The sequence below is a fragment of the Megalops cyprinoides genome, chromosome 20 (assembly GCF_013368585.1).
Source record: "Megalops cyprinoides isolate fMegCyp1 chromosome 20, fMegCyp1.pri, whole genome shotgun sequence".
NCBI classification, from domain to species: Eukaryota; Metazoa; Chordata; class Actinopteri; order Elopiformes; family Megalopidae; genus Megalops; species Megalops cyprinoides.
The window spans coordinates 21,520,001-21,544,233 of NC_050602.1; the positions used below are offsets into that span (position 1 = coordinate 21,520,001).

The 24,233-nt window shown below is 47.2% G+C and overlaps 1 protein-coding gene across 4 annotated transcripts in view; it reads right to left on the reverse strand.

The window, feature by feature from the left end:
* LOC118795533 (protein strawberry notch homolog 2-like) overlaps window positions 1–24,233 on the reverse strand; it is a 50,429-nt gene that overhangs the window by 11,304 nt on the left and 14,892 nt on the right. For 2 of the 4 annotated variants that reach the window (XM_036554089.1, XM_036554088.1), the window contains exons 4-17: window positions 21,956–22,070; window positions 6,962–7,120; window positions 6,426–6,488; window positions 6,032–6,143; window positions 5,758–5,918; window positions 4,855–4,988; window positions 4,658–4,748; window positions 3,736–3,879; window positions 2,887–3,004; window positions 2,678–2,783; window positions 1,791–1,944; window positions 1,508–1,684; window positions 981–1,078; window positions 141–223 (exon numbers count right to left, since the gene is read on the reverse strand). In XM_036554089.1, the coding sequence (XP_036409982.1) occupies window positions 141–223; window positions 981–1,078; window positions 1,508–1,684; window positions 1,791–1,944; window positions 2,678–2,783; window positions 2,887–3,004; window positions 3,736–3,879; window positions 4,658–4,748; window positions 4,855–4,988; window positions 5,758–5,918; window positions 6,032–6,143; window positions 6,426–6,488; window positions 6,962–7,120; window positions 21,956–22,070 (1,715 nt within the window). Of the gene's footprint in view, window positions 1–140; window positions 224–980; window positions 1,079–1,507; window positions 1,685–1,790; window positions 1,945–2,677; window positions 2,784–2,886; window positions 3,005–3,735; window positions 3,880–4,657; window positions 4,749–4,854; window positions 4,989–5,757; window positions 5,919–6,031; window positions 6,144–6,425; window positions 6,489–6,961; window positions 7,121–17,109; window positions 17,213–21,955; window positions 22,071–24,233 lie in introns of those variants that run through there. The other 2 variants (XM_036554090.1, XM_036554092.1) reach the window with 2 other exon arrangements.

Consider the following 24,233-nt stretch of genomic DNA (forward strand, 5'->3'; position numbering starts at 1 on the left):
CCTGGAGTAACAAGGGTATGTGCATCATATTCACATGTTGGTGTTTGTACCACCGTTTATCTTTTCCCAGTTTGAGTTCACAGGGCAGAATAACTGAAAGTCTGTGAGCCCGGCTGGTTTTCTGCATGAAGAGCGCTCACGTTTTCTCTTGCTCCGAGCGGGCTTCTCTCTCTTCTGTTTCTCTGAAGGGAAGTGCTTCTGTACCAGAGACTGGAAGACCCCCCTGCAGAAAGAGACAATATGGCTGTCCTCACTCTGCATTACATCATATTACAGAGACAGAGTCTCTCTGGGCATTACATCACTTTCCCGTGACAGGTTGTCCTCACCCTCTGTGCATCACAATATATTACAGACACGAGGTGTGCTCAGTCTCGGTGCATTACATCCCATTACAGGTATAAGCTATCCTCACTCATTCATTACGTACTTACCTATCAAGCAGGATCACTTGAATAGGTTACAACTGCTTTTACATCCATCTGCACTCAATTAATACCTTGCTAAAGGGAGCAAAATCCGTGCTCCATCCAAGTCTAGAAGCCGCAACCTTCCGGTTGCCAGTCCCATCCTATAACTCTACTACAGAAGTGCCTAAAGGACCTACAGCTGATGATGAGTCCTGACTGCACTGTTAAAGGTCTTTAGCTGGAACCTGCTGAAATAACAATGATCCAGTTTTCTTATTGAACTGCTGCTACAAATAGTGTGGAGCTGATTGATCAGTGTCACAGAAAATTAATAAGTATCATAGAGCATTCCCGGGCACCATAAACACACACAAATGCCATGCTGAAAAAGAGGCTGCTGTTTTATGCAAACAGCAGTTCGTCTCTGGGGTTTGAATCTGGTCCTTTGTCCACGAGGTATCAGCTCTGAGTTCTCTTCTGTTTGATTTAGGTTTCTTTGCCACAGCATTGTGGAGACCTTATGAGAAGAAATTTTTCATAAAACTGGAAACCCCCTCATCTCGAACTTACTCTGCGGCAGAGACGAATTTGTTCAGGTGTCCATCGTTCTCGTCCAGGACCTCTCTGGTACGTGCCTCTCCTGTGGACTGCAGGCCAATCACGATACACTGGGGGGGCGGAGCCAGAACAAGAACATTTATCTCAGCCCAACATTGAATTCAAAGGGGTAAATGCCACCTACCGATACATAATGCCTCCAAAACTGAATGTCACCTCAAAGGTTGAAACCCCTCTGTTAAATCAATTTTTGACCTTTAGCATATTGGGATGAATGATCCCCTCAAAGCAACACATCAACCGAAATCGGTCTTCCCTCCCACTGTGACAAAACTTTTCAACGAGAGATAGATTAGATAAGGGGGGTTGGTAGACATTTCCAAAAATGTATTTGATTGAAGCGCGTATTTTTGTGTTTTAACAACATAAAGAGAGACCTATCCTCCCATCCATTCACTTCTCCATTAGTTATGGACTCCAGTGAGGTCTCCTTAAGGAGAAACCTCACAGCTGCACCCTGTGTGTGGCCCCTGCCTCACCTTGCCCTCCTGCAGCTCCTTCTGGGCCAGCTCCACCAGGCGGCGCACTTTGGCCGCGATGCAGAGGTACTTGAAGAACCGCTGGTGGGACGACCAGAACTGGCCCCAGAGGGCCTTCCTCGAAACCAGCCCCAGCTCGTCCGCCGCCCGCGAGAACGCCACCAGCGCCTCCGCCCACTGCGGCAGGAAGATAGAGAGAGAGAGAGCGCGAGTCTCAGGGCAGGGGCGTTAAATTAACACTCAGGCACTTCGTTCCACAGGGACGCCCGCCTGCGCCTCTCACCAGGTTGGCAGCTTTGTTGTAGACGACCTTGAAGTCGTCGTCCAGGCCGATCTCCTCGATGCGGAAGGACACCCCCGAGAAGCTCAGCTGCCGGGCAATGTACATGCCGCTGACCTTCATGTCCATGGCGACAATCTCCATGGCACCCACACCCCTGCGACATGACAGCAGAAATGGGTTAGCGCTGCTCGTCCAGGGTAACTGAGAAACATGCCACTGCTGTGTGATCACGGCTTCGACACTGCAGAATGCTGTTTTACCAAGGCAATTATGATGTAACAAGTTCATACATTACTGACCTCTTAGAACCTCTAGTGGTAATGCTTGTCGCAGAGGAATGAGGCTTTGTGAAGCCAAAACACTATTTATAACAGCCATTAGATTGGTTAATATGAGTCTGTGATAGGAAGCAAGTGTGGATTATGGGCCGCTGTGCAGCATAGCGGTAAGGAACAGGACTCTTAAACAAAACGTTGCTGGCTTGATTCCCTGCTGGGGCCCTGCTGTTGTACCTTTGGGTAAGACACTTAACCCATAATTTAACCCATAATTAACCCCTCATTAAATATCCAGCTGTGTAAATGGGTAACATGTAAAAAAATTGTAACCCTACGTAAGTCACTCTGGATAAGAGCATTTGCTAAATGCCAATAATGTAATGTAGTTATGCAGTAATGTAGTGTCAGCTCTGCCCACTATGGGGTCAAAGAAGTCTAGCTTTTCACAAGGTAACATTTCAGTACTATGCCCCCTTGATGAGAAGAGAGAGGGAGAGACACAGACATTTGGAGATTAACACCATACACTCAGAGTGAGAGTAAATACCCCCTCATTCTCTGGAGGGAGGAGAGTTCTGGGGAACCACGAGTGCTCACAGCCGTCCTCACCTCTTTTCGATGGCGTGCAGGAATTCATCAAATGTCCTGAAGGGGGTGCCATCTCCCCAGATTCCCAGTCGGCTCATGTAGATCATGTTCTTTGGCTCAGAGGCACCTGAGGAGGAGGAGAGAGGGGAAACAAGGTTAGCAGGCTGAGACGGCGAGCCGAGCTTTACCCACAATCCACCTGGACTGCACAGCCGCCAGGCCCCACCCACCTGTGGCACTTGCGTACACCACCCTGGCCAGGGGGAGCTTGTTCTGCAGGTCCAAGACAGCCTTGCCCATCTTGGTGGAAGTGGCGTTTTTGGCTTTGTGGCATTCGTCGAACACAATCTGGTCGTTTGCAGTCAAAGAGGTCAAACACAGGATTTAAGATTACACTGGAGAGATGCCTGTGCAGTGGAAATTTACCCCGTGGAAAACGCTGTGTCACCTGGCTACCACACCAAATCACAGTGTGGTTGCGCTTGCAGGAAACCGTGATAAATTACTGGAAAACAAGCTCTTCACTCCTCTGAGGGGCTGCCCTCTCCATTACGATAAACTCGATCGAGTATTACTACTTTATTCCAGTCAACACTGTGCACCTCTCCACTACTCCTTCAGATTCACGCACACCCAGGGTTTACTGAAGATTAATCCATAGTCCAACCTCAGTGGTATCACAGTTGCTGAAAAGGCCCATTTGTTTGGAGCATTTCAAGTAAAAGTAAGTAATATTCGTACACACACACATATATATATATATACATTCTATACATATTCTATTTCTATTCTATATGTATATATATATATATATATATATATATATATATATATATATATATATATATATATATACATGTATATATCACCCTATCTTATAGTCTTTTAGCCAATGCTCTTATCCAGAGTGACTTACAAAAGTTACAGTTTTTACATGTTATCAGTTTATACAGTTGGATATTTACAAGTTCTTAAGTAACTTCTAGCGGGTAACTTGCAGAGACGCGGAACCACGTTTGCGCAGCCACTATGTAAAAGGGTTTGGCGCACTGAGAGACAGAGAAGGAGGCGGAGGATACGACTCCATCGAAGTTGGGCTCACACCAGTCCAGGATCTGCTTCAGCCTGGTGCGGTGCTGCCCGCCCGCCTGGCTCTCCCCGATCAGCGCCGAGTAGGTCGCGAACAGAACTCCTTCCGAGGTAGCTGTGTCACCATACTTTATCTGGACATGAACCGCCAAACATAGGAGGACACAAGGGTTACCAGCAGCACCCCACGGGCAGCGGCCACCTGGTGCAAAACATCTGTTCCAGTGTCTCAGTGAGGAGGCTTTATTCTACAGGTGAGGGAAATATTTTTCAGGCGACAGCGAGATAAAATAAACAAGCGGCCTGTGATACTAAGATAAAACATGCACAGTAAAAACGGCAATGACAGTAATAACGACAATAATGGCCGTGTCCTGTTGTCAATGATCAGCTTACTAAAGGAACTGATCCAGAGCTGGAATTTAGCCAATACGCCAGGAGGCTTCAGGTTTGGGTCTTGGGTGGGGCACAGACGTTGTGCCCCCGAGCACAAGGAAACTGGCCTTAATAACTTCAGCAAACACCCTTTCATACATCTGTACAAATGCGTTCAACGGTGAGCTATGCGAGCCCCCGGGGATCCGGGTGTGTGCTATTCAAATAAGTAACAATAATAATACTTCAGCCAGTCCTTTCTAAAGCACGTGCTGCAGCTTGTGGCCCTTTCCTTATTGTGCTGTGCTGCAGCTATAGTACTGCCCCAGTAGCTTTACTCTGTATCTGAACCTGTGTTCAGGTGCTGGAAGCGGAGAGCCAACAGGCTGGCATAAGTACGTCTTCTAAGCAAATACATACTATAATGAGTATATAGCAGTAGTTTATGACAGTAGCTCTGGAATGCTGTGAAGAGCGAAGGCCTGGAATGACCCCACTCATTAGCACTGTACACCACAGTTAGGCCTGCTCACCCACCTTGTTTAAGGCATGTACAGGGATATTGGGCGTCTCAATGTCTTTGAGATCTCTCTCTGCGTCGTACTTCAGATCATTGGAAACGCTGAACCTGCGGGAAAGCAAGAGAGGAAAGAATGAAACGTATCCCGGCTGGCAGAGGAACGGAGGGAAACTCATTATTTTATATGGAGTTTTACGAGGCTGTGCAGCTTTACCACAGTGCCTTCTTCCTTCCCTTTAAGTAGTTCTCCAGGATGACCCCAGCCACCGTGCGGCCCTTGCCCACCCCCGCCCCGTCCCCGATGAGGAAGCCCGCCCTCTGGCCGTTCTTCAGGATGACCTCGTGTTGCTGGGGGAGCATAAGGAGAGACACCATGAGACGGTCACAGGCGACAGAATATCAGTATCAGTCACACAAGGGAATCAGGCTGGGAATCAACACAGTCATAATAACGCTCATTATGGACTGCATTTATGAAGTGTCTTTTGTGGACCTCAAAGCATTCCGTAGTGAAGTGGGGGCGGTGCTGACTTTCCTCCACCACCGCAAAAATGCAGCACCCGCTTTGGGTGAGGGAAGGTCAGCCATTTTTGCAGTAAAATGCTCATAACTGAAGTGGACAGGGAGGGACTTACAAGTCATACAAGGGGGTTCAACAGATGGCCACCGCTGTACTATATTGGAATTGCTATACTACATTACAGTACCAGCATGAGTAGGACACACCTACTCATAAAAAGTGTTGAACAAATTAAAACTCTTATATTTTAGATTTTTCAAAGTAGCCAAAAAGTATTTTTGAAAATTAACTGGTACTGTATACTGTACTCTCTGAGATCTATGCTGGAGCCAGGAGGCTGGGGAACACCCCCCCAACCCCCCCGATTCTATGTGATATGAGTCACAGGATGTTATGCGCAAGTTAGGCTGTCAGCTGCGGGGTTGAATCCTAGGAACGACACCACCGCTGTGCCCGTGAGGAGGGCGGCCGGGGTGCCGCAGTGAAGCGTGCGGATGCGGGGTGCGGGGCGCGGGGTGCGGGGTGCAGGGCGCGGGGTGCGGGGTGCAGGGTGCGGGGTGCAGGGTGCAGGGTGCGGGGTGCGGGGTGCGGGGGTACCTGGCAGGCGTAGATAATGGCCTCCAGCTGCAGAGCAGAGAGCAGGCCGCCGCTGATGGCTGTTTCCGGGATGGAGAGGGTGTAGGTGATGTCGGGCGGGGGCACGCTGGAAAGGGTGTTGGTCTCCACGACGATATCCGGGTGAGCGATTCCTATGGTGGCTGCAATTGAGAGTGGAGGTGTAAAAAGGTTCCTTTGTCGCCCCCCCCCCTTTAATGTGCTGTACATTGGAAAGAGTGACAGATGGAGCAGAGAGCTGAGAGGCAGGGCCTACATTTGGACGGCTTGTACTCGGCGTATGTGTCGGCGTGGCCTAGCTCCTCCGTCTCTTCCTCGTCTGCATCCTCCTCTTCCTCGGGGGGCGGCTGGGGCTGGAGCGAGGTCAGCTGGGGAGGTGGCACAGAGGCCTTTAGTATGTGTGAGCGTGTGTGTGTGTGTGTGTGTGTGTGTGTGTGTGTGTGTGTGTGTGTATACGTTCACAGGCAAACAAGCTAACCACAACCTGTTCATTATAAACCACAAGAACAACAGGAAAAACTGAAAAAGCGCGCACACACACACACACACACACACGCATTCACTCACACACGAGAAATGAAACGGAAAATCGAAAAGCAAATGGAAGAGGCAGGCAGGTGGGAGAGAGACGTTCTGCAGGTGACAGCTACCTGGTATCCTCCCACAGAGGGGACGCTGATGATGGAGGAGGGCTGAAACCTGCTGGAATTCTGCTGCAAAGAAAAACACAACATGTCCAATAAAAAAGGGACAAATAAACCAAAGTCACGGGTAAAGAAGGGTAAGGAGTTTGGTACAAATTCACGAGGCTGTCCTCATTACAATTATTGGAGTATTTCATGTTCAGAAAGGCTGTATTTATTTTCAGCACCAGCCACCTGCTTGCAATGCACTGGTGTGAAACATGTAAACATGTCGTCTTTCTGTGTGTGGGTAGGAGGATGTGTGATGTGTGAGGACTGACCGCGGGAGTGTGTGCGTGTGTGTGCGTGAGAGATATGTGGGGACCGATTATGGGAGTGTTTGTGCATGCATGTATGCATGTGTGTGCGTGCGTCTGTGTGAGAGAGCATCTCTCACCTCGTGCTGGCTCTGTGTGTGTGTGTGTGTGTGTGTGTGTGTGAGAACGCCCCTCACCTCATGCTGGCTCTGCGTGGGTGTGTGTGTGTGAGAGAACGCCCCTCACCTCGTGCCGGCTCTGTGTGGGGGTGTTGACGTCCCATAGCGTGGGCACGTGGGACAGGCTGTCGGAGTTAAGGAATCCCGAGGCGTCGGCGTACTCGGACAGGGAGTCAGGCGGGGAGGAGAAGAACGAGGTGTTGGAGAGATCATCGATGCCAAAGTCCTGCAGAGGAAGAGCCCGCATTCAACACCAACATAAGTATCACACCAAGTAACAAAATTAACAACAATGCATTTTTATTAATGGTCAATCAGGTGATATTAGCTATGAGATCAATGAAATATTGTTTCCTGTTCTCTAAAAAAAAAAAAAAACAGATAAGCATGATCACGCTAAACGCTCAAATGAAAGTCTGCTTGACGGAGATGGAGACTGACTTTTTCCACACCTCTACCCCAGTGCACTATCCACAGCAGCTGTGTCAGGTGTGCAAGCAAGCAATGAGACCGAATCAACAAATGAACAAATCAGCGCTGGCCAATTACGCAGACATTACATAATTTAGCAGACGCTCGTACCCAGCACCACAACGCTAAGAGCGGTTATTGAAAAATACTACAAGAGATCAGTAAGATACTGAGTTAATTCATATAGCAGGGAGACAGTTCTGGGTCTAAAGTGGACAACACCATAGACCATAATGCAATGCAGTTTTGCTTTTCACCCCCTGACTCTCCCTACCCCCGCCCATTGTGATCTTTCCACATTCATTTGGCTGGAGAAGGAAAGGTGTCGGAGCTGCTAGAAATCACAACGGATATGGACAAAGCTAACAGCTATTAATGCTATTATTTATGGAAGGGTTACAATTGTGTTCACCAAAATTACACTCATTTTAAACTGTGATTCTTTTGACCAACGTTTTTTTCCACAGTAAATACAATATTGACTGTGATGTATGGTAGTGTATTTGGCTTCCCCTGCCTGGTGAGGTTGCACAAGTTAACTTGTGGTAGGACTTGAATAGGGTTATGCTCACACTCACTGGTCTGGGAGCGTTGTTAGCCTGGCCTGACACTGTTGCTCTTTCTACCTGAACGGATGCACTTCTGTTCTTTTATGCAGGAAGTCGTTCTGGATAAGAGCGTCTGCTAAATGCATGCAATGTAATATTTTTTTTTCATCTTTGTTACCGAGCTTCTTTTGTACTTTGCCTAAGCAGGAGACTGTGATGAACCATCTGGGCGGCTCTGATGGTGGCAGCAAGTCTTAACAGTGCATCCTGTGTGAGCGCTACAATGTTTTTTTAAAAAGCACTTCAGACACAGACTGATATTGACAGCGCACGGTTGGAGTGATACGTGTAGGTTAATGATCAATCGATGCTGACCTGAGCTGAACTGAGTGTTTGTGAACTGCAGCGTTTCAGAGCAGCACTAGCCAGGTTCACAAAGCAGAGTTAGCCTGCAATGATTCATTTACGATAGCTGCAGCGTCACCAATGACACCGCGCTCCCAGACCACAGTCGCAGTGGCGTGTGTGATTTGAGCGGGCGCTGGTCTGGATGGTTACTAATAGATTCCAGCTCTGGTGGTGTGGAGACGACAAAGCAGAGGGACACAGCAGAAACTGTACCACGCTGGGTGACAGCAACATGGGGGAGTGGCGTGGAAGACACAAGGCAACATGGGGGAGTGGCGTGGAAGACACACGGCAACATGGGGGAGTGGCGTGGAAGACACACGGCAACATGGGGGAGTGGTGTGGAAGACACACGGCAACATGGGGGAGTGGTGTGGAAGACACACGGCAACTGGAGGGAGTGGCGTGGAAGACACACGGCAACGGGAGGGAAAGGTGTAGAGGACACACAGAGACAGGAGGGGATGGTGTAGAGGACATGTGTAAACAGGAGAGAGTGGAAGAGAAAGCATGTGGAGAGTGAATGGTATAGAAGACTCACAGCAACAGCAGGGAGTGGTACAGAAGACAGAATGGAGGTCAGTGCAATTGAAAGGTAATTTAAAAATAAAAAAATGTGTGAAAGTCAAAATTAAAAGGTGCGTGAGTTCCATAAACATCTGACTGAAAGAGGGATCTCTAATGAGCGTGAGGAACACCTTAGACAGTGTGGCGTTTAAGGCAGATGATCAGTGAGGGCTTTAATGAACGGGACGTGGTGCGGTGGCCGGGTTTCAGGCAGGCCTGCTTCAGAGCCACACTCCGATCGATACAAACACGCGGTGGAAACAACAGCGATCGATAACCTGCGCGGAAAAGCCGCAGCTCCCCTGGGACCGATAAAGCCAGAGAGGAGAGTCATGGAACAGTCCTGTCTTCTGTTGATTCAAAGAACATCTGGGACTAATAAACAAACAACACCAGCAGCTCGCCTCACTCCTATTTGACACGCACATCTAATTGGCATTTAACGCACACAGCTAATTGGGAGCTCAAGTTAAAATTGTGACAGGGAGGCATCTGAAAAACAGACCCCACGGGAAAGTGCTTAGCTGGACGTGCATGGAATAATCACAGGATGTTTGAGAAGCTGATTCATGAATGCTAGACAGGTCACAAACAAACGACTTCCCTGGGTCCTCGCAGAATCACCCCGCATGTCTTTCACGTGCAACACCTGATCAACATCCGGGACAGGGACTGATCACAGAGCCAAAGGAGCTGTGTAGTCTGCCTGTACTCCACATTAAAACTAGAATGACAAGCTAACGCATTCCCATCAGGCATTAAGAGAAGCCAGTCAGCCCACTCAAAATGCAAAACTAACAACATCCTGCTGTCTGTAGGCTTCCAGCGATCACAGGGAGAGATCTCAAAGACACTGAGGTGCCCAATATCCCTGTACATGCCTTAAACAAGGCAGACAAGGAGGTCATGCTACGGTGTACAGTACTAAGAGTGGTGATTTTTAAGGTCGTTCCAGAGATACTACCATAAACTACTACTATACACTACAACACTACTAATATACAATACAACAGATGTTTACATACTTCACATTATAGTATTTATTAGAAGATGCTCTTATCCAAGCTAACTGACATAGCTTTGACAGGTGAAGATAGTGAGTCAGCTCCAGCGTGTATGCAAAGAGCAGGAATGAAGCCTGTTGGCTCTCAGCTTCCAGCACCTGAACACAGCTTCAGATACAGAGTAAAGCTACTGAGGGCAGACCTGTAGCTGCAGCACAGTACAAGAAGGAGAGAGCTACGAGCTGCAGTACCTGTATAAATTATACTTATTTTCATTTCCAATATGGAATTATACTGATTTTCATTACTTTTCTTAGTAGACACTCTGATCCAGTTACACAGCTGGACATTTCAGTTAAACAGGCTGATGTGGGCTCAAATCCCACCCAGGATCTGAGCCTGCAACCTTCTGGTTACCAAGCCCTGTTCCAAAACCACAGCAGTGCCTCACACAGTCGCCCTTCCTCTGCAGAAAGCTGAGCACTGTGGCTGGAGGCAGCCCCTCTCTACCTCTGCTGACTGAGCCGTGTGAGGCGAGAGGGGGCTGTGATGTGGCGGCGGACGTCCGATGTGGTGGGAGGCTTGCGGAGATTTGAAGTCAGAAAGTTCCCACTTCTGCCTCGTAGGCAAGGTCCTCACGTCAACAAACCCCTGCGTGTGAAGAGTTAAGGACGGGGGAGGGCAGGGGTTTGAAGACCAACCGGGCGCTGAAGTTCTCTCCCTCATCGGTATGTCATAACAGGATGTGGTGGTCAGACACCCACAGAGGGGGACTGGGCGTCTGAGGTTTCTCAAGGACAAAGCGCCCGTTCATCACCTCTGTCTGTGCTGGGGGGTGAGGAGGGGAGGGGGGAACAGCCTTGAGCCCCGAGCAGAGAGACCTCCCTCTCTCTATCTCTCTGGGGCAGGTGTCCTATCTTTTTGAGCCAGGGAAAATATTTCCTGGAAATCCTTCCATTTTCCCTTTTCAGTTTCCTCTTATCGTTCCAAAAGATTCTGGGTGTCTGTGCAGAAGGGGGCGACTAGTCAACAGGTGTTACCTTTCAGGCATCCAAGGTACGAACTGCCTGTACAAAAGAATACAGGGGCAACTCGGGTAAGTGAAGTTTCTTCACTGCAGCTGGACAGTCACACACACCTCTATAGAAGCTCTGTAGCACAGGGTAGGGTGCAGCCACTTCACAGGGTGACCAAGGACAGGAATGGATGTCCCCCACTGGCAGGGTATCTGCTATAAACACAGGCCCAGAAAAAAAGAACTCCCCCTGAGACCAAACTGTACATCCAGGGGGGCTTCAAAGGGTCTCAGAAATTTTTCACCAATTCTGCTCTCCACTGACCTAAATCAAGTAATGTACCTAATAAATTTTATGTCATTTTTTTTAAATTTGAGAATTCTACCTGGGGACAGGTGAATATACAAGATCACACAGAATGATCACCACTTTGTATGTGGTCTGTGACAGTTGGGATAAATTCAATGTTTAATCCAATATTAATGCAAAATGCATTTTCATGGGTCCAGAAACACTGAAACAAGTACCATTACCTCAAGTATGTGGTTTTTAAAAATGCTTTCCCTAACAAGAGAATGGGGTTTTAGGAAACTACATTTCCCAGGATTCCAATGACAGGACTGTGGCTCTATTTGGCATGCAGTGAAGAAGAATGCAGCCTTCAGGCCAGTGACATCTGAGGAAAAGTAAAAGGAGAAGTGCCGTGCCAGGAAGACCATGAGGAATCACGTTTTAAAGCCTGGCTGAGCTGTAACACCAGACCAAACAAATGAGGAAACAATTGTCTGGATTACACAACTAACTCTCACATTCTGGGACATGTGTGACGATTCGCAGTGAGAGAACTCTGCAATGCTCAGTGAATTCATCTGCATAAATTAACAGGAGTTAATGGTACGTGTTATTGCCACTTTGATATAAAATCATCATCATCTGAAAACAATCTCCCGAATGCAAGTGTGGCATCAACAATGATTTGGAAATCAATTTAGGATCTTAAGAAAAGGAAAACAAAACAAATTACCCAGTGCCGTCTGTACTAATTCAACCCCTGACTGAAACTGCTGCAAGCTGAAGACCGATCACCCTTTCGTATAAAAAAAAAACAAAAACAAAAAACAAAACCGAAAATTGAAACCACAAATCTAAAGAAAAAGAGAATAACCGTGACTAAAAAAAAGTCAAAACATGCAAATCAATAAACCACATATCACATGGTGCGAAAGGCTGGTAAATTAAGGCAAGCATGAGTCTGGAACAACTGCCCGTTCGTTCCGTTCAAAAAAAACAAAAAAAATGCCGAGGTCCCTGGCAACAACAACAACAACAACAAAAAACAGAAGTAAAGAACGGAAACACTCCCACTTCTCTCAGCCAATGCCCCGATCCGCATGCACTCCACAGATCCCACAGATCCCAGGGTTCGTCTAGCCCTTTAACAGCCCGGCAGTGAGCCCGGCAGTAACCCCGCAGGCCTCCGGGAAGCCGAGCTGGCGCTCTGAGCTACAGGAACACTGACCGTGCAGGCAGGGAATCCCCTGCCTACCCCGCATGGGAAGTGGAAGCCAAGGAGGCAGACTCCCCCCCCCCCCCCCCCTCCCTGCGAGGCTAGGAAAAGCTGCACAGGCTTGCATTTTTTTTTTTTTGGATAAACAACTACAAAAAGAACCGTTCAGATCCTGTCTGGATGCCAGTGCTGTTAACCGTGAAAACCAACTTTTCACAATGCATCACAATCCATCACATGATGGATACCAAACTCACTGCATAATACGACTTCATAAAAATGTATAACTGTTTATCACACGCTATTGATTTGGATGACAAAGTGCAATATTTAGAACTAAAGCCACCCACACACACACACACACACACACACACACACACACAGATATGCACGCACCCACACACACAGATACGCACGCACCCACACCGTTCCCAGACAGCACTCCAGCTCAGGTACATGTTTCTCCTCTAATGTCACAGCAAAGAGCATCCAGACAGACAGAAACGTCTGAGATCTCTCCCTGATCTGCCACATCTCACTCACTGCTTATTCTCATCTTGCTCCTTTCTGACCACTTCGTTTGACTCATTACAGACATAAATCATTTGCTTTACAATCATAGAATCATCATGGTGGGTTCTCGCAGTTGAAAAGGTCCTGAAAACAGTTTCCCCAGCGCTTAATGTTCACAGTTTAGAGGGCCAATCAGAGGATACTCTGATACAAGGGGAGCTATATTAGGACCAATGGGAGAGCAGAACACAACTGCCTGTCAACAACAAGCTGAAATAGCCAACCAGTTCTCACAGAACAAAAAAGGGTTTTAAAAGATGATTCACATCATTCTGAATTTTATAAGGGCAAAAACAGATGGTTACTTTCCTTCATGAGAATATGATTATGCGAAAAAATGACAATGCAATGAGTGAAATTAAATTTGTCCAACCTTTGGGGCATTTTCACTGATGTTATGCTATCTGCTGTGCAGACACACTTGCTCCAGCATTTCTTGAACAGACATTAAGAAAACTGCCAATACTAACAATGTTTGGTGAACAGAAACCCCACCTTTCCTTAAACTGGGGTCAGTGCATGAGACCGAAGAAAAACCTCGACTACATTTAGAAGCAGAAAATGGGCTTTTTTCCTGAATTATTCATACTAAAAGAGAAGAGCTCCACTCCACTCAGAGCACAGATTATAACCGTTGTGCTCAGAGCTACCTGACGCTAACAGCAGCAACCTCCCCACCCCCCCCGCCCCAGCTCTGTAAACGGGTTTAATAAAATCCCGTGCCAAACCATTGTAACCCTACAGGATCAGAGTCTTGTCATGGATGGGAAGCCACTTTTTCTTTTTTATGAAAGACAGACTTTGTTATTTACCAGCCTGGTCGCTTTCCACATCACTATCGGATACATGGATCTGTCTGTGATGGAATCATAAGTCTCTGCCAGGAACGTAACAACAGTCCCTGGCATTCTGCATTCAGTGTATGTGGAACACAGACACACCGTGGTGAAACCGGAGACGTGTTCCTTAGCACAGTCATGGCGGGCCACACCCATGGGCTGGCCTGTTTGATCCTCTGACTCTACACAGGTGGAGCCCAGTGGAAAAACTGCCTGACAACAGACGTTGTTGGTATCATCTTGTGGAAAATTCCCCCACTGGCATCTGTCTGTCGGTTCAGGAAAAGAACAGTAAGTTTTTAAAAAAAAAAAAAATTAATAAAAAGACACATTCCTGCAGAACACCAGATGGCAAAGTCTGGCAGCCTGGCCAAGCTGCCACTGGAGACTGATCTAAAGACAGAGGTATTCTGACATTCCACCCCTTCCACATTACTCCCACCCTACAGAAACTGCTCCCAGATCAGTACAATCATCCAGAAATTAGCCAGGATGCCCATTTAGATGTGAACCAGTGGACAGTCTCTGTTTGGTTGTCTGGGGCCCACTTCCTGTTCCACACACACATGCTGAACATGAAAAAAGACAAAGCACTCGAAGGCCACATCACTCGGCTAATGCATGCATGTTCTTGTGCTCAGAAACAGGACACTGATTGTGGATATTGATCATTTTTAGTTCATACGATCATTCATGACACAGGTCACAGTGGATGGTGAGAACACGGGAGTATGGCAGCACTGGCAGAATGCACAGGAATCTGTCCGATCATGGAGTCACGACACACCACGCACCCCCCACACCGCCCTGCTTATCCCTGCGGCCAGGTTCCATCCAGATCTCAAGAGGGACGTCAGTTAAGTGCCGCTGTCACAGCATCACTTCACATATGACAACACCAAACACATGCATAATTACTCATGCAAACGGTGTACATGCCATGATTTGCTGGGCCACCTGTCAATCTTCCATGTAATGCAGTCACAGCAGGGGGTGGGGTGAAAGCAACACACATTTACTGGTTGCAAGAAACACAGATGTGCAGGTTTACGAGAAAGACAGAGAGAGGCACAAATACAGTTAGAGGGGAAGATACCCCTGTGATTTTAGCTCATTATCTCATGCCCAAAGTCCCCAGAATGAACTTGGGCAGCACTAGACATGCCTCAAATGTCCCTGAGAAAATAATCACTTTAAAAAACACAGCCCTGAGAAACTGCAGCTCCAGAGCGCAGCAGATTGGCACTGATCCCTGTGTTCTGCTGTTAGTGCAGTCTTTCACCTCCTAAACGCCGAGGCCCACCTTTCCTGTGCTCTGCGGAGCCAAGGGGCACGGAGGCCCCGTCACCCTGGCAGGGAGAAGAGGAAGTAGGTCAGAGCGCAACAGGACAGCTTTTAGAGAGAGTGTGTCAGTGTGACTCGGCCGGCAGCCGTGGCCCGTGTCAGCGCGTCACCTGCGTAACTGCCGGGAAGCAGACCAAAGGCCGTCAGCTGCCGCCGGCCGCAGCCTTTCCGCGTTGCGACATCAGCCCTCAGAAACGTGACGGCCCCTCTCCCTTTCCTCTTTCCACTGCTGCGGCGGAGCCGAAATGGCCGCCCGTTTCCCCACAGCTGCTGCAGTTTACTGACGTCAGGGTTAAGACCACTGAGGCTATGCTGAAAAGCACACGCCAGGACCCCCTCTGCATTTTAACACCTGTTGAAGCAACTGTAAAAGTGACTCACTGCAAAATCGCAAAAACCCCTGCCTCACCACCATCATAAAAAAAAAAATCAGTAACAAAAAGTAACAAAAGTTACAACTTCTGAGATTAACAGACAGAGAGAGATAGCTGCCGTCAATGTTATTGACTCAGACTACTTCACATAAATACCCTTTTATGTGGACCCTTTGTGAGCCGTTTTACTGAGGTATAAAAGCTCTTTGTTGGCTAATATCCTTTAACAGCACCTTTTCACAGCAACCTCATCCATTTAGAGTTGATCTCCGGAACAGAGAACATCTCCCTCTCATTCAGTCCGCTTTCCACGTCTGGTGCTACACTCTGCTGCTGTTCATTACCATCAGCGTAAAAATGCTCCTCTCCACTCCCTGACACACAATAGTTCCTACCTGCCTCCCCCTCAGAGCTGAAACGCACAGCCTCATTGACACGCCGTGAGCGAAGCTATCGCTTTATCCGCGCAGTTCATTGCATTAAGGTAACCGTTGCCGTTTGGCCGACGCCCGCCGCACGGCTCGAATGTGCCGTGGTTCAAATGCACTTAGAGGCAAATTTAAAACGAGCCCAATTACAAGACCTGAACAGCACAGAGTCACCCGCCTTAGTCAATCGTGGCAAATCGGCTGGAGAGGAGCACTCAATGGCAATTTCGCTGTCACGTATTGCAGTTCCCACAACAACTGGAACAACAGCAATAGTGCCTGCTAAAAGCCACATCCTGTTTCAAACCAGTGCAAAAATATTCACAAATATTAAAAATGCTCAGAAATTTACTTCAAAAGTAAAGACTGCTGAGTGTTTGAGCAGTGCTGTGTGTTAACAGGGGCCCATACAACCATACACAAACACACACACACACAGCTGCATTCACCCTACAAACGTATCCTACCCCTCACAGAAGCTGTCAATCAAACTGCCCCGTAATGAATGTGCACAGAGATCCAAACCACACCAAAGCGCTGCCAAAATTAGATCAAAAGACACATATTTGGTATTAATGCTTTTTCCCAAAATAATAACAATTCCAATAATAATAATAAAAAAGATGAATAATGCTTACATAGCACGATCAGTTAAACCACACTGGGGCCATACCGAACCCCTGCGGTGTTCTCTCGTTCTCGTGAAGGAGTCAGTTCTGCAGACTAAGTCAAGTCTCCATTTGCGGTTTTTCACGGCGCACCAGCATAGCACACAGTGCAGGGGGGGAAGGCAAAAGAGTAGTAACACTTATGCATAAATCTTTACACTTATAAGCATTAACACTGCTGAAGATGAAATGGGCTGTTTACCAGTTCAGAAGAGCACCGCAAAGACTCAATCAGAGGCAGTGTAATGATATGATGACAGGACTTCTTAACGCAGATTATCTCTGTGAAAGCAAAGCTTTCTCAGCAAGTTTTTTATGCATAACATCACAGGAGGTGTAACGAAAAAGAACTTTTCTATAGGAAAACTACGGAAATAAAAAGATCAAAGCGGCGTATGAAAGCTTTTTACACGCTCTGTGCTCAGTCAGAGGCAACTCTTAAACCCACAGAGTAAAAGCTGCACCTACCTTGGGAAGCGGTAGCCCCAGCTGTGCAAAGTATTTACTCCAGAACTGCGCCAGAGACATGAAGCCCACAGCGACACAGACTGAACCTCCCCTGAAAAAGGCAAACTGGATTTCTCCATGTGCTGGGGACGAGCGAGGAGTCAAGACTGAGGACACACACACACCCACACCCACACGCACAAACACAGGTAGGCTCAAAGGCACGCCCTTACACGACCTGGCTCACGGCACACCGCACACAGCCTGCTCAGTCGGACGGACGAATGGGCATTTGTTTGGAGGAGGAAAAAAGGTTTAGTCATATTGATTGTGGTTTGGTTCCTCTGTGATAAAGGTGGTTAGGAGAGGGGAGGGGAGGGGAGGAGAAGGGAGGAGGGAAGGGGGGGGGGGCTTTCAGGAAATGATGCGTTTGTTGGTAAGTGACTGAAATTACTGGCAGTCAAGCTCATTTTACTGTGCGTGGTGTAATCTCAACCACATCTGAAGTGTAAACACTGTGGCCTTCTTGCTCACTCTCTTAGGACAAGGACACACGGACACACACACACACACACACACACACAAAATATGATAATATATGCCACTTTGGCATGTATAATAGCTGGCAATTACACAAAAGCCTTGCCAGCTATTTTATGGGACTCGCTCTGCTTGGCTCCCTGGACAGATTCAGCCCTGATATCACGCTGAAATACTCTCGAGCCAGAATGATCCTCGATGAGTTATTGGTTTAGCATGGCAGAGGTGTCTGCTCTAAGCAGCACGCAGCAACTGCTGGCTCATTGGGAAAAGTTTCTCCCAGCCTGGGGGTGTCCAGGGTGTCCGAATCGACGGAGCGCTCCCGGCGGGGCAGGAACAGCAGGCTCTGAGGTGCAGCCGTGCAGCTTTGGTGTGACGCAGCCCAGGGACAAGGGCTCTCTTCAGGGCCCCTCGCAGGAAAAGGTCACCGACTATCTGCTCAGCCTCACCGATCGGCACAGCTGCGAAGCGGTTACCACCACGAGTGACGGGAAACAGCGGCACGCTGGTGTCAGGAGAAAGGAGCCCACGGAGCAGACAGACTGATAAGGTGTGGTTTCTTACCACCACAGGCTCAAGCACCCAGACAGGTAGGAGAGACGTGCGCCCTCCTTCAAAGAGCCTGACACACACGAGCACAGCCGCCTCACGCTCTCCGAGCTCAGTCATGAAGGGGAGCTTTTTGGCATGAAGCACGCCGCTGTGCCCCCCTCTTTACCAAAGCACCAAACGCCCCATCTCAACCCTGAGGTTAACTCCTCACTAATTAAGCGCAAAGCCTTCAACTTTCAGTCTGTCTCCTTGTCCTTATCGCTGCTTTCCACTGCTGAGTCCAAAGCTCGATGTTTTCAGGAATTTATGGGCTAAGGGTCCCTCTGGCGTTGTAAATCAGAAAGGGGGGGGGGGTGCAAAATTCACATCAAATCTTTTACTTCCTGGGGAAAAAAAAAACTTTCTGAAAAGAACACATAGGGTAACAAAGCAAGATGTGTCATATTGCCAGCAGAAGAGAAATGTATCCCTTTCATACAGAAATTCTGGGCTTCAACTGGGAATTCTGGGATACATCCTACACTGCACAATCTGCAAGGTTTGTGGAAAACAAATGCATAATGGAGAAAGTGAAATATGAGTTTATGAGTTCGGTGAGAACAGACAAACAAGCAGAACAATAAGGCAGGACACTGAGCTCTGCCGTGGGTACAGAAGCCACAGAGGCGAGGGAAACATAGACTTAGCTATGCTGTGCTGGCAAATACTGAAAAGACACTGTCAATGCACCGGAGACCAGACTGCATGAAGGATAAGGATTCATTTCTGAGTGTGTGTATGTGCGTGCGTGTGTGTGAGTATGTGTATGTGTATGTGTATGACTGTTTGCGTGTGTGTGTTTGTGTTTGTATGAGAGTGTGTTTGTGTGTGTGTGTGTGTGTGTGTGTGTGTTTGCGTGTGTGTGTTTGTGTTTGTATGAGAGTGTGTTTGTGTGTTCGTTTGAGTGTGTATGAGTGTGTGTGCGTGAGCATGAATGTTTGTGAATGTGTGAGAGTGAGAGAGTGAAGGTGTGCGTGTGCATGTGTGTATGAGTGTGTATGCGCGTGTGTAAGCACAACAGTCCTGCCTTTTGGGATAAAGAGACCACTCTTCTTTGTTCTGACAGCTCTTTCCCTGCTGTCACACTGTCAGTGCCCTCCCCTCGAGATCAGTAACGATCCCGGCCCCATTTCCCACTGCGCAAGGGGAGGGATTACCGGCAAGGATGCTATTTTACCATCGAATCCATAACCGCTGAGTAATTTACTGTAAAATGCCATTCATCTAATAAGCATGCAGAATTTCTCTGGAAGGCTGACATCACGCGTCCCATAGAGAGGGCTGCGCGAGGACCATTTCAGCGTTTTTTTTTTTTTGGTCTCCTGACGAATCAGTCAGTGCCGTTCTCAGCGGCTGGCCGCTGTCCCGGCATTGTCCCCGCTCCCACTCAGAAACCAGCGCGCCAAGGTCAGCCAGGGGGCACGTGCTGGCCCGAGGGGCACCAGTTAGCCTGCTGCTAATTCATTCACCGGCCAATTAACCTACAACCGGTTAACCTGCAGCTGCTAGATCACCAGCACATAAACCTGCAGCCACTTAGCCTGAGGCTAATTTATCCCAGGCCAATTGACCAGTAGTTAGTTAACCTGCAGCCGATTCATCACTGGCTACTTACCTGCACCTACAGGTCACCTGAAATGTATTAACCTACAGACAGTTCACTTACCACCAACTGATCACTGGCCAGTTCAACTGCAGCAACTTTATTCGTGGCTGGTACAACTGCCACACCACTGTCCATCTGAAGACACCTTCAGGGATTATGCACATGCCCTGGTACTACCCCCAGGTACAAAGCTAAAAGGAAAAAGCTCTCGGCCTTGACCTGCCCATCTGAGGGTGGAGCAGCGCCCCCTGGTGTCAGAAGGTGTGGTAAGAATGAGCTGCAAGCTTTTAGCTGGTGCCTGGAAGGCCATGAGACTGGATCACTTCAGACCTAGCACTAAATGGAGGCTTCATTTAGTACTAGGTCTGTAACACATCGGTTCAATTTAACATAGTAATAAACATGATGCAGACATCACATCATAACAAGGACCGTAACATGCGCAGCTCCTATGAAATGCATTCTGCATCCTCCATTGAGTGCACTGTAGGAAACAAAATTTGATCTGACTGAATGACTGACTGATTGATTGGTAGAGTTTGCAGTAATTGCTCTGTCAGTCAGTTTAAAAATCAAAGATCACCTATGAAGTGTGGATGACTTTTTGCTTATTTTCACAATAACAACTGTATTATGCTGTACTGTGATGAGCATCATATCGTGACACTTGTACTGCAATGTTTCATACCATTAGGAACACGCTAACACAAAGCCCTATTAATCATTCGGATGTTTTACTTTCTACTGCTTTGATCTTCTGACACACACTCACGTGTGTGTCACGTGTGTGTCTTTTAACATAATACACCCTTGTGTTACAAAACAGGCTAATCCTTCCACATTTCTTCCTTGTGGCAGTGGTATGCATGACAACTACATTATTATTATTGTTATGATTATTATTGGCGTTTTATCAGATGCTCTCATCCTGAGTGACTTACATCGGTTACTGTCCATTTATACCAATGATTATATCCATTTGTACAGCTGGATATTTACTGAGGGATTTGTGGGTTAAGTAGCTTGCCCAAGGGTACAGCAGCAGTGCCCCCCTGGGGAATTGAACCTGCAACCTTTTGGTTATGAGTCCTGCTCTTTAACCACTATGCTACACTGCCACCCCATATATTGTTGAGCTTCATTTGTAGGGTAGGTCCTTCTCTCCAGGTGTACAGTAAACTTCTGACCACGAGAGATTACATTGTGTCAACTACAGCCTTCCATGCCTGCAGATGACCTTCACAACCAGGGAACACCTGGCTGCTTTTTGAAAGTAGCCATAACTTGTTATCAAAGCCCTTTTTTCTTTTTTTTTAGATGCTTATAATATCTAGTAGACTGCCATTTAGGAAGAGATGTTATTTTCCCCACTTTGGAATAACAGCTACCAAACATTAAGTCAGTTGTACTGACTCCAGCGTAGTCTCAACACAGGTGGAGTAAGCAGAGAAGAGTTCTCCTCATAATGTCAGACATAAATCAAAATCCTGAGCCTGTCTGCACCTCATCAACGCCCAAATTTAGGACGAGGCCCGTAACTGGTGCACCACTGATAAACGACAGGGATATTCTCACTATGCCAGTGCTCACCGAGGACTGGAAGGCACGCCTAGAAAGATTAATGGCAAAAAGAAATGTAATCATATTAAAAATGAAACGTCAGGATGCACGTTCACCAACACAACATGGTTTTCCTTGCGACCAGACGGGGCCCTAACCTCCCCACAGTTCAAGCGCACCTCTGAATCTGCAGAGACGAAACACCAGCCCTGCTTCCGTTAGCACTTCTGGAGCCAGAATTCTGAGGCACAGAAGGTCTGACTCCATGCACAGCATACCGAGTCATTCATAACGACCCCTTAATATCCACACCAACTCCCTGCGCAGAGCAGCAAGCTGACCATAACAATTTATATTACGTTACATTAGCTTAGCAAGCGCTCTTATCCCGGTCGACTTGACATAGTTCTGTTTATACAGCCAGATATTTACCAAAGCTACTCGGGTTAAGTGGCACACTCGAGGTCTGATAAACGCTATCCACGCTGAGCAGGGTAAGTGCCGCGGCTGCCTGCAGTGCTGAGGAAGGCACACAGCCGTGGCGGGCGGGCGGGCGGTGCCGCCTCTCACCTGAGGGAAGTCTCCGTTCCGGGGGAAGCTGAAGCTGGACAGGTCGCTCAGGTCATTGACGAAGGCGCTGTAGGTGTCCGAGGGTGGGTCCGACATGCCGTTCGAGTGGTACTGCCTGGAGGGAGGACAGAGAGGGGGGGAGGAGCAGCTGGTCAGAGGCCAGGAAAACAGTCCCTCACTCTCCTTCCCAAACACCTTTTTCAAAAACATGGATCACTACTCTTCTTCAACCGTTGTGCCGTACTTCAAACTTCCATCTCAACAGCTTTATGCAATAGTGTGCGTAATTTCAAGTCACTTTCATTATTGTTCTCTAACCAACAAGGACTAGGAAGAAAGAAACTGAAAGTAGATATAAGACACACACAGCACTTTGTACTCTGTGTACTGTATTGAGAAAACTTTATGTTAACATCACAGCTTCCAGAGCTATCCAAATAAGGATCTGTGTGCCATTTCCCTCAGAGTAAATGCAATCAATCCATCCAAAGATCTTGAAGGAACACAGTTTCACAAATAGCCTGACGTTCATCAATTTAACAAGGCAAGAATGCGTAAGGAAACCACAGCTCCGATCCTGTGATCAGATAACGGCTGGATAAGAGCGAAGGGGATGAGGTCGGTGAAAGTTCACCCCCACCTTTACTCCTGATGTGATGGAGGGCTTTCGTTCGGATGGCAAACGCCCCCAGCCCAATGAAGACCATAATCCCTGTCCCTGTCAGTGACTCAAACTCCCAACACGTCGGCCAGCAGACGAGCACTCTGGGTCGACACCCTGTCTACGGAGCTTGGTCATGTGACCACCCTCAGAGTCACGTGACCCCCCCCCCCCAAACAAAAAAAAAAAAAAAACAAGCACCTCCATGATGTTGACAACCGTCAGGTCAGGTGCAGAGAAACCCGAGGCACACGCAGACCACTCTGACTCACGCTCTGCACGGACTTTGGAACGGCCAATTGGAAATGAAAGCGACGATGTGCAAACACCAACACCAAAAAAAAAAAAAAAAATCAAATCCCTGCTGGCAACTGCAGTCTTTCACAACACACCCCCAGCTGCCTTTCAGTTGCGTTCCTCAGCCAGCCGTAAAAACAAAACCATCCACGGTTGCTACAGGAACACAATAAGCCAGCAAATTCCAAAAGGGCTGGTCATCAAACGCTGCTGCAAAAAAACATAACTACAGCTAACATTATATCTATCCAAACATTCACATATTGATATTTTACCTTAGAACACATCACGTGTCATTTTCAACCTTCAAAGAGAATCTTTGACCTCATAACAGAGGTGCTGCTGTGAGTTTTCTCCCATATGAGTTACACACTGCAAGCCTAATATGAAAATTTCACTGTATAAACCCAACAGAACGATTTCATTGCATTTTATCAGTTTCATACATCTAGAAGACCATTTTCCATTAAATTTAGGGGTTCGCAGCTACGGAACAGTGACTGTCACCTACCTCAAAAATTACCCTTTGATATTTGTTTTTAAGAACTACTTTAAAGACTCATTGTTATACCACTCGTTTGATGAGAGCAGCTCATTTATTATTTTCCAAATTCTATCAAAGGTAGACAGTGTAATATGTGCACTGTTTGGCATATTATGTATGCCCATGATTATTTTAATAAGTTTTAACTTTGTTTCTTCCTCTTACAGTACATGTTCATGTAATCCATGCTAATTATCTGCTGGGGTTCCTTATAAACCCTGACACGTTCCTAATGCATCTGTATTTTATTGTACGTGTTCTTTTAAATTTTAATTAAATATTAATATTTAATATTATTTTTGATATTACCTACTATTTCTGGTGTGTAAATATAGCTAAAAGTAAACTAAGACTAAGATGAATATGTTGCATTAAACCTGAACTGACAGATTAGAATTCCGTGGGGTGAGGAGTTAACAGAAGACACCATTACATATTATTACAATATGATTCCTTTGAGTCAAATAAAGGTAAGAAGCGTCTGCTGCTGGCAGCAATTACAAATGTATCTCTGCCACAACATATTAAAGCAGAACCGGCAATCTGGCTAAGGTAACAGAGGACAGAAGTATACTCAGCTGAAGGGATGCTGACAGAACCAGATATAACCAGTCATGCAGTGCCCTTCGTATGTTTTCACCAAAAAATATGAAAAACCACACGGCAGGCACAATCTGAGGAAACAAGCGGGTATCAGCATCAGCCGAAATGAATTATCTCACAAGCACTTGAGAGTACGTCTTTATACCTTATAAATACATGCTGGGATTTGTGAT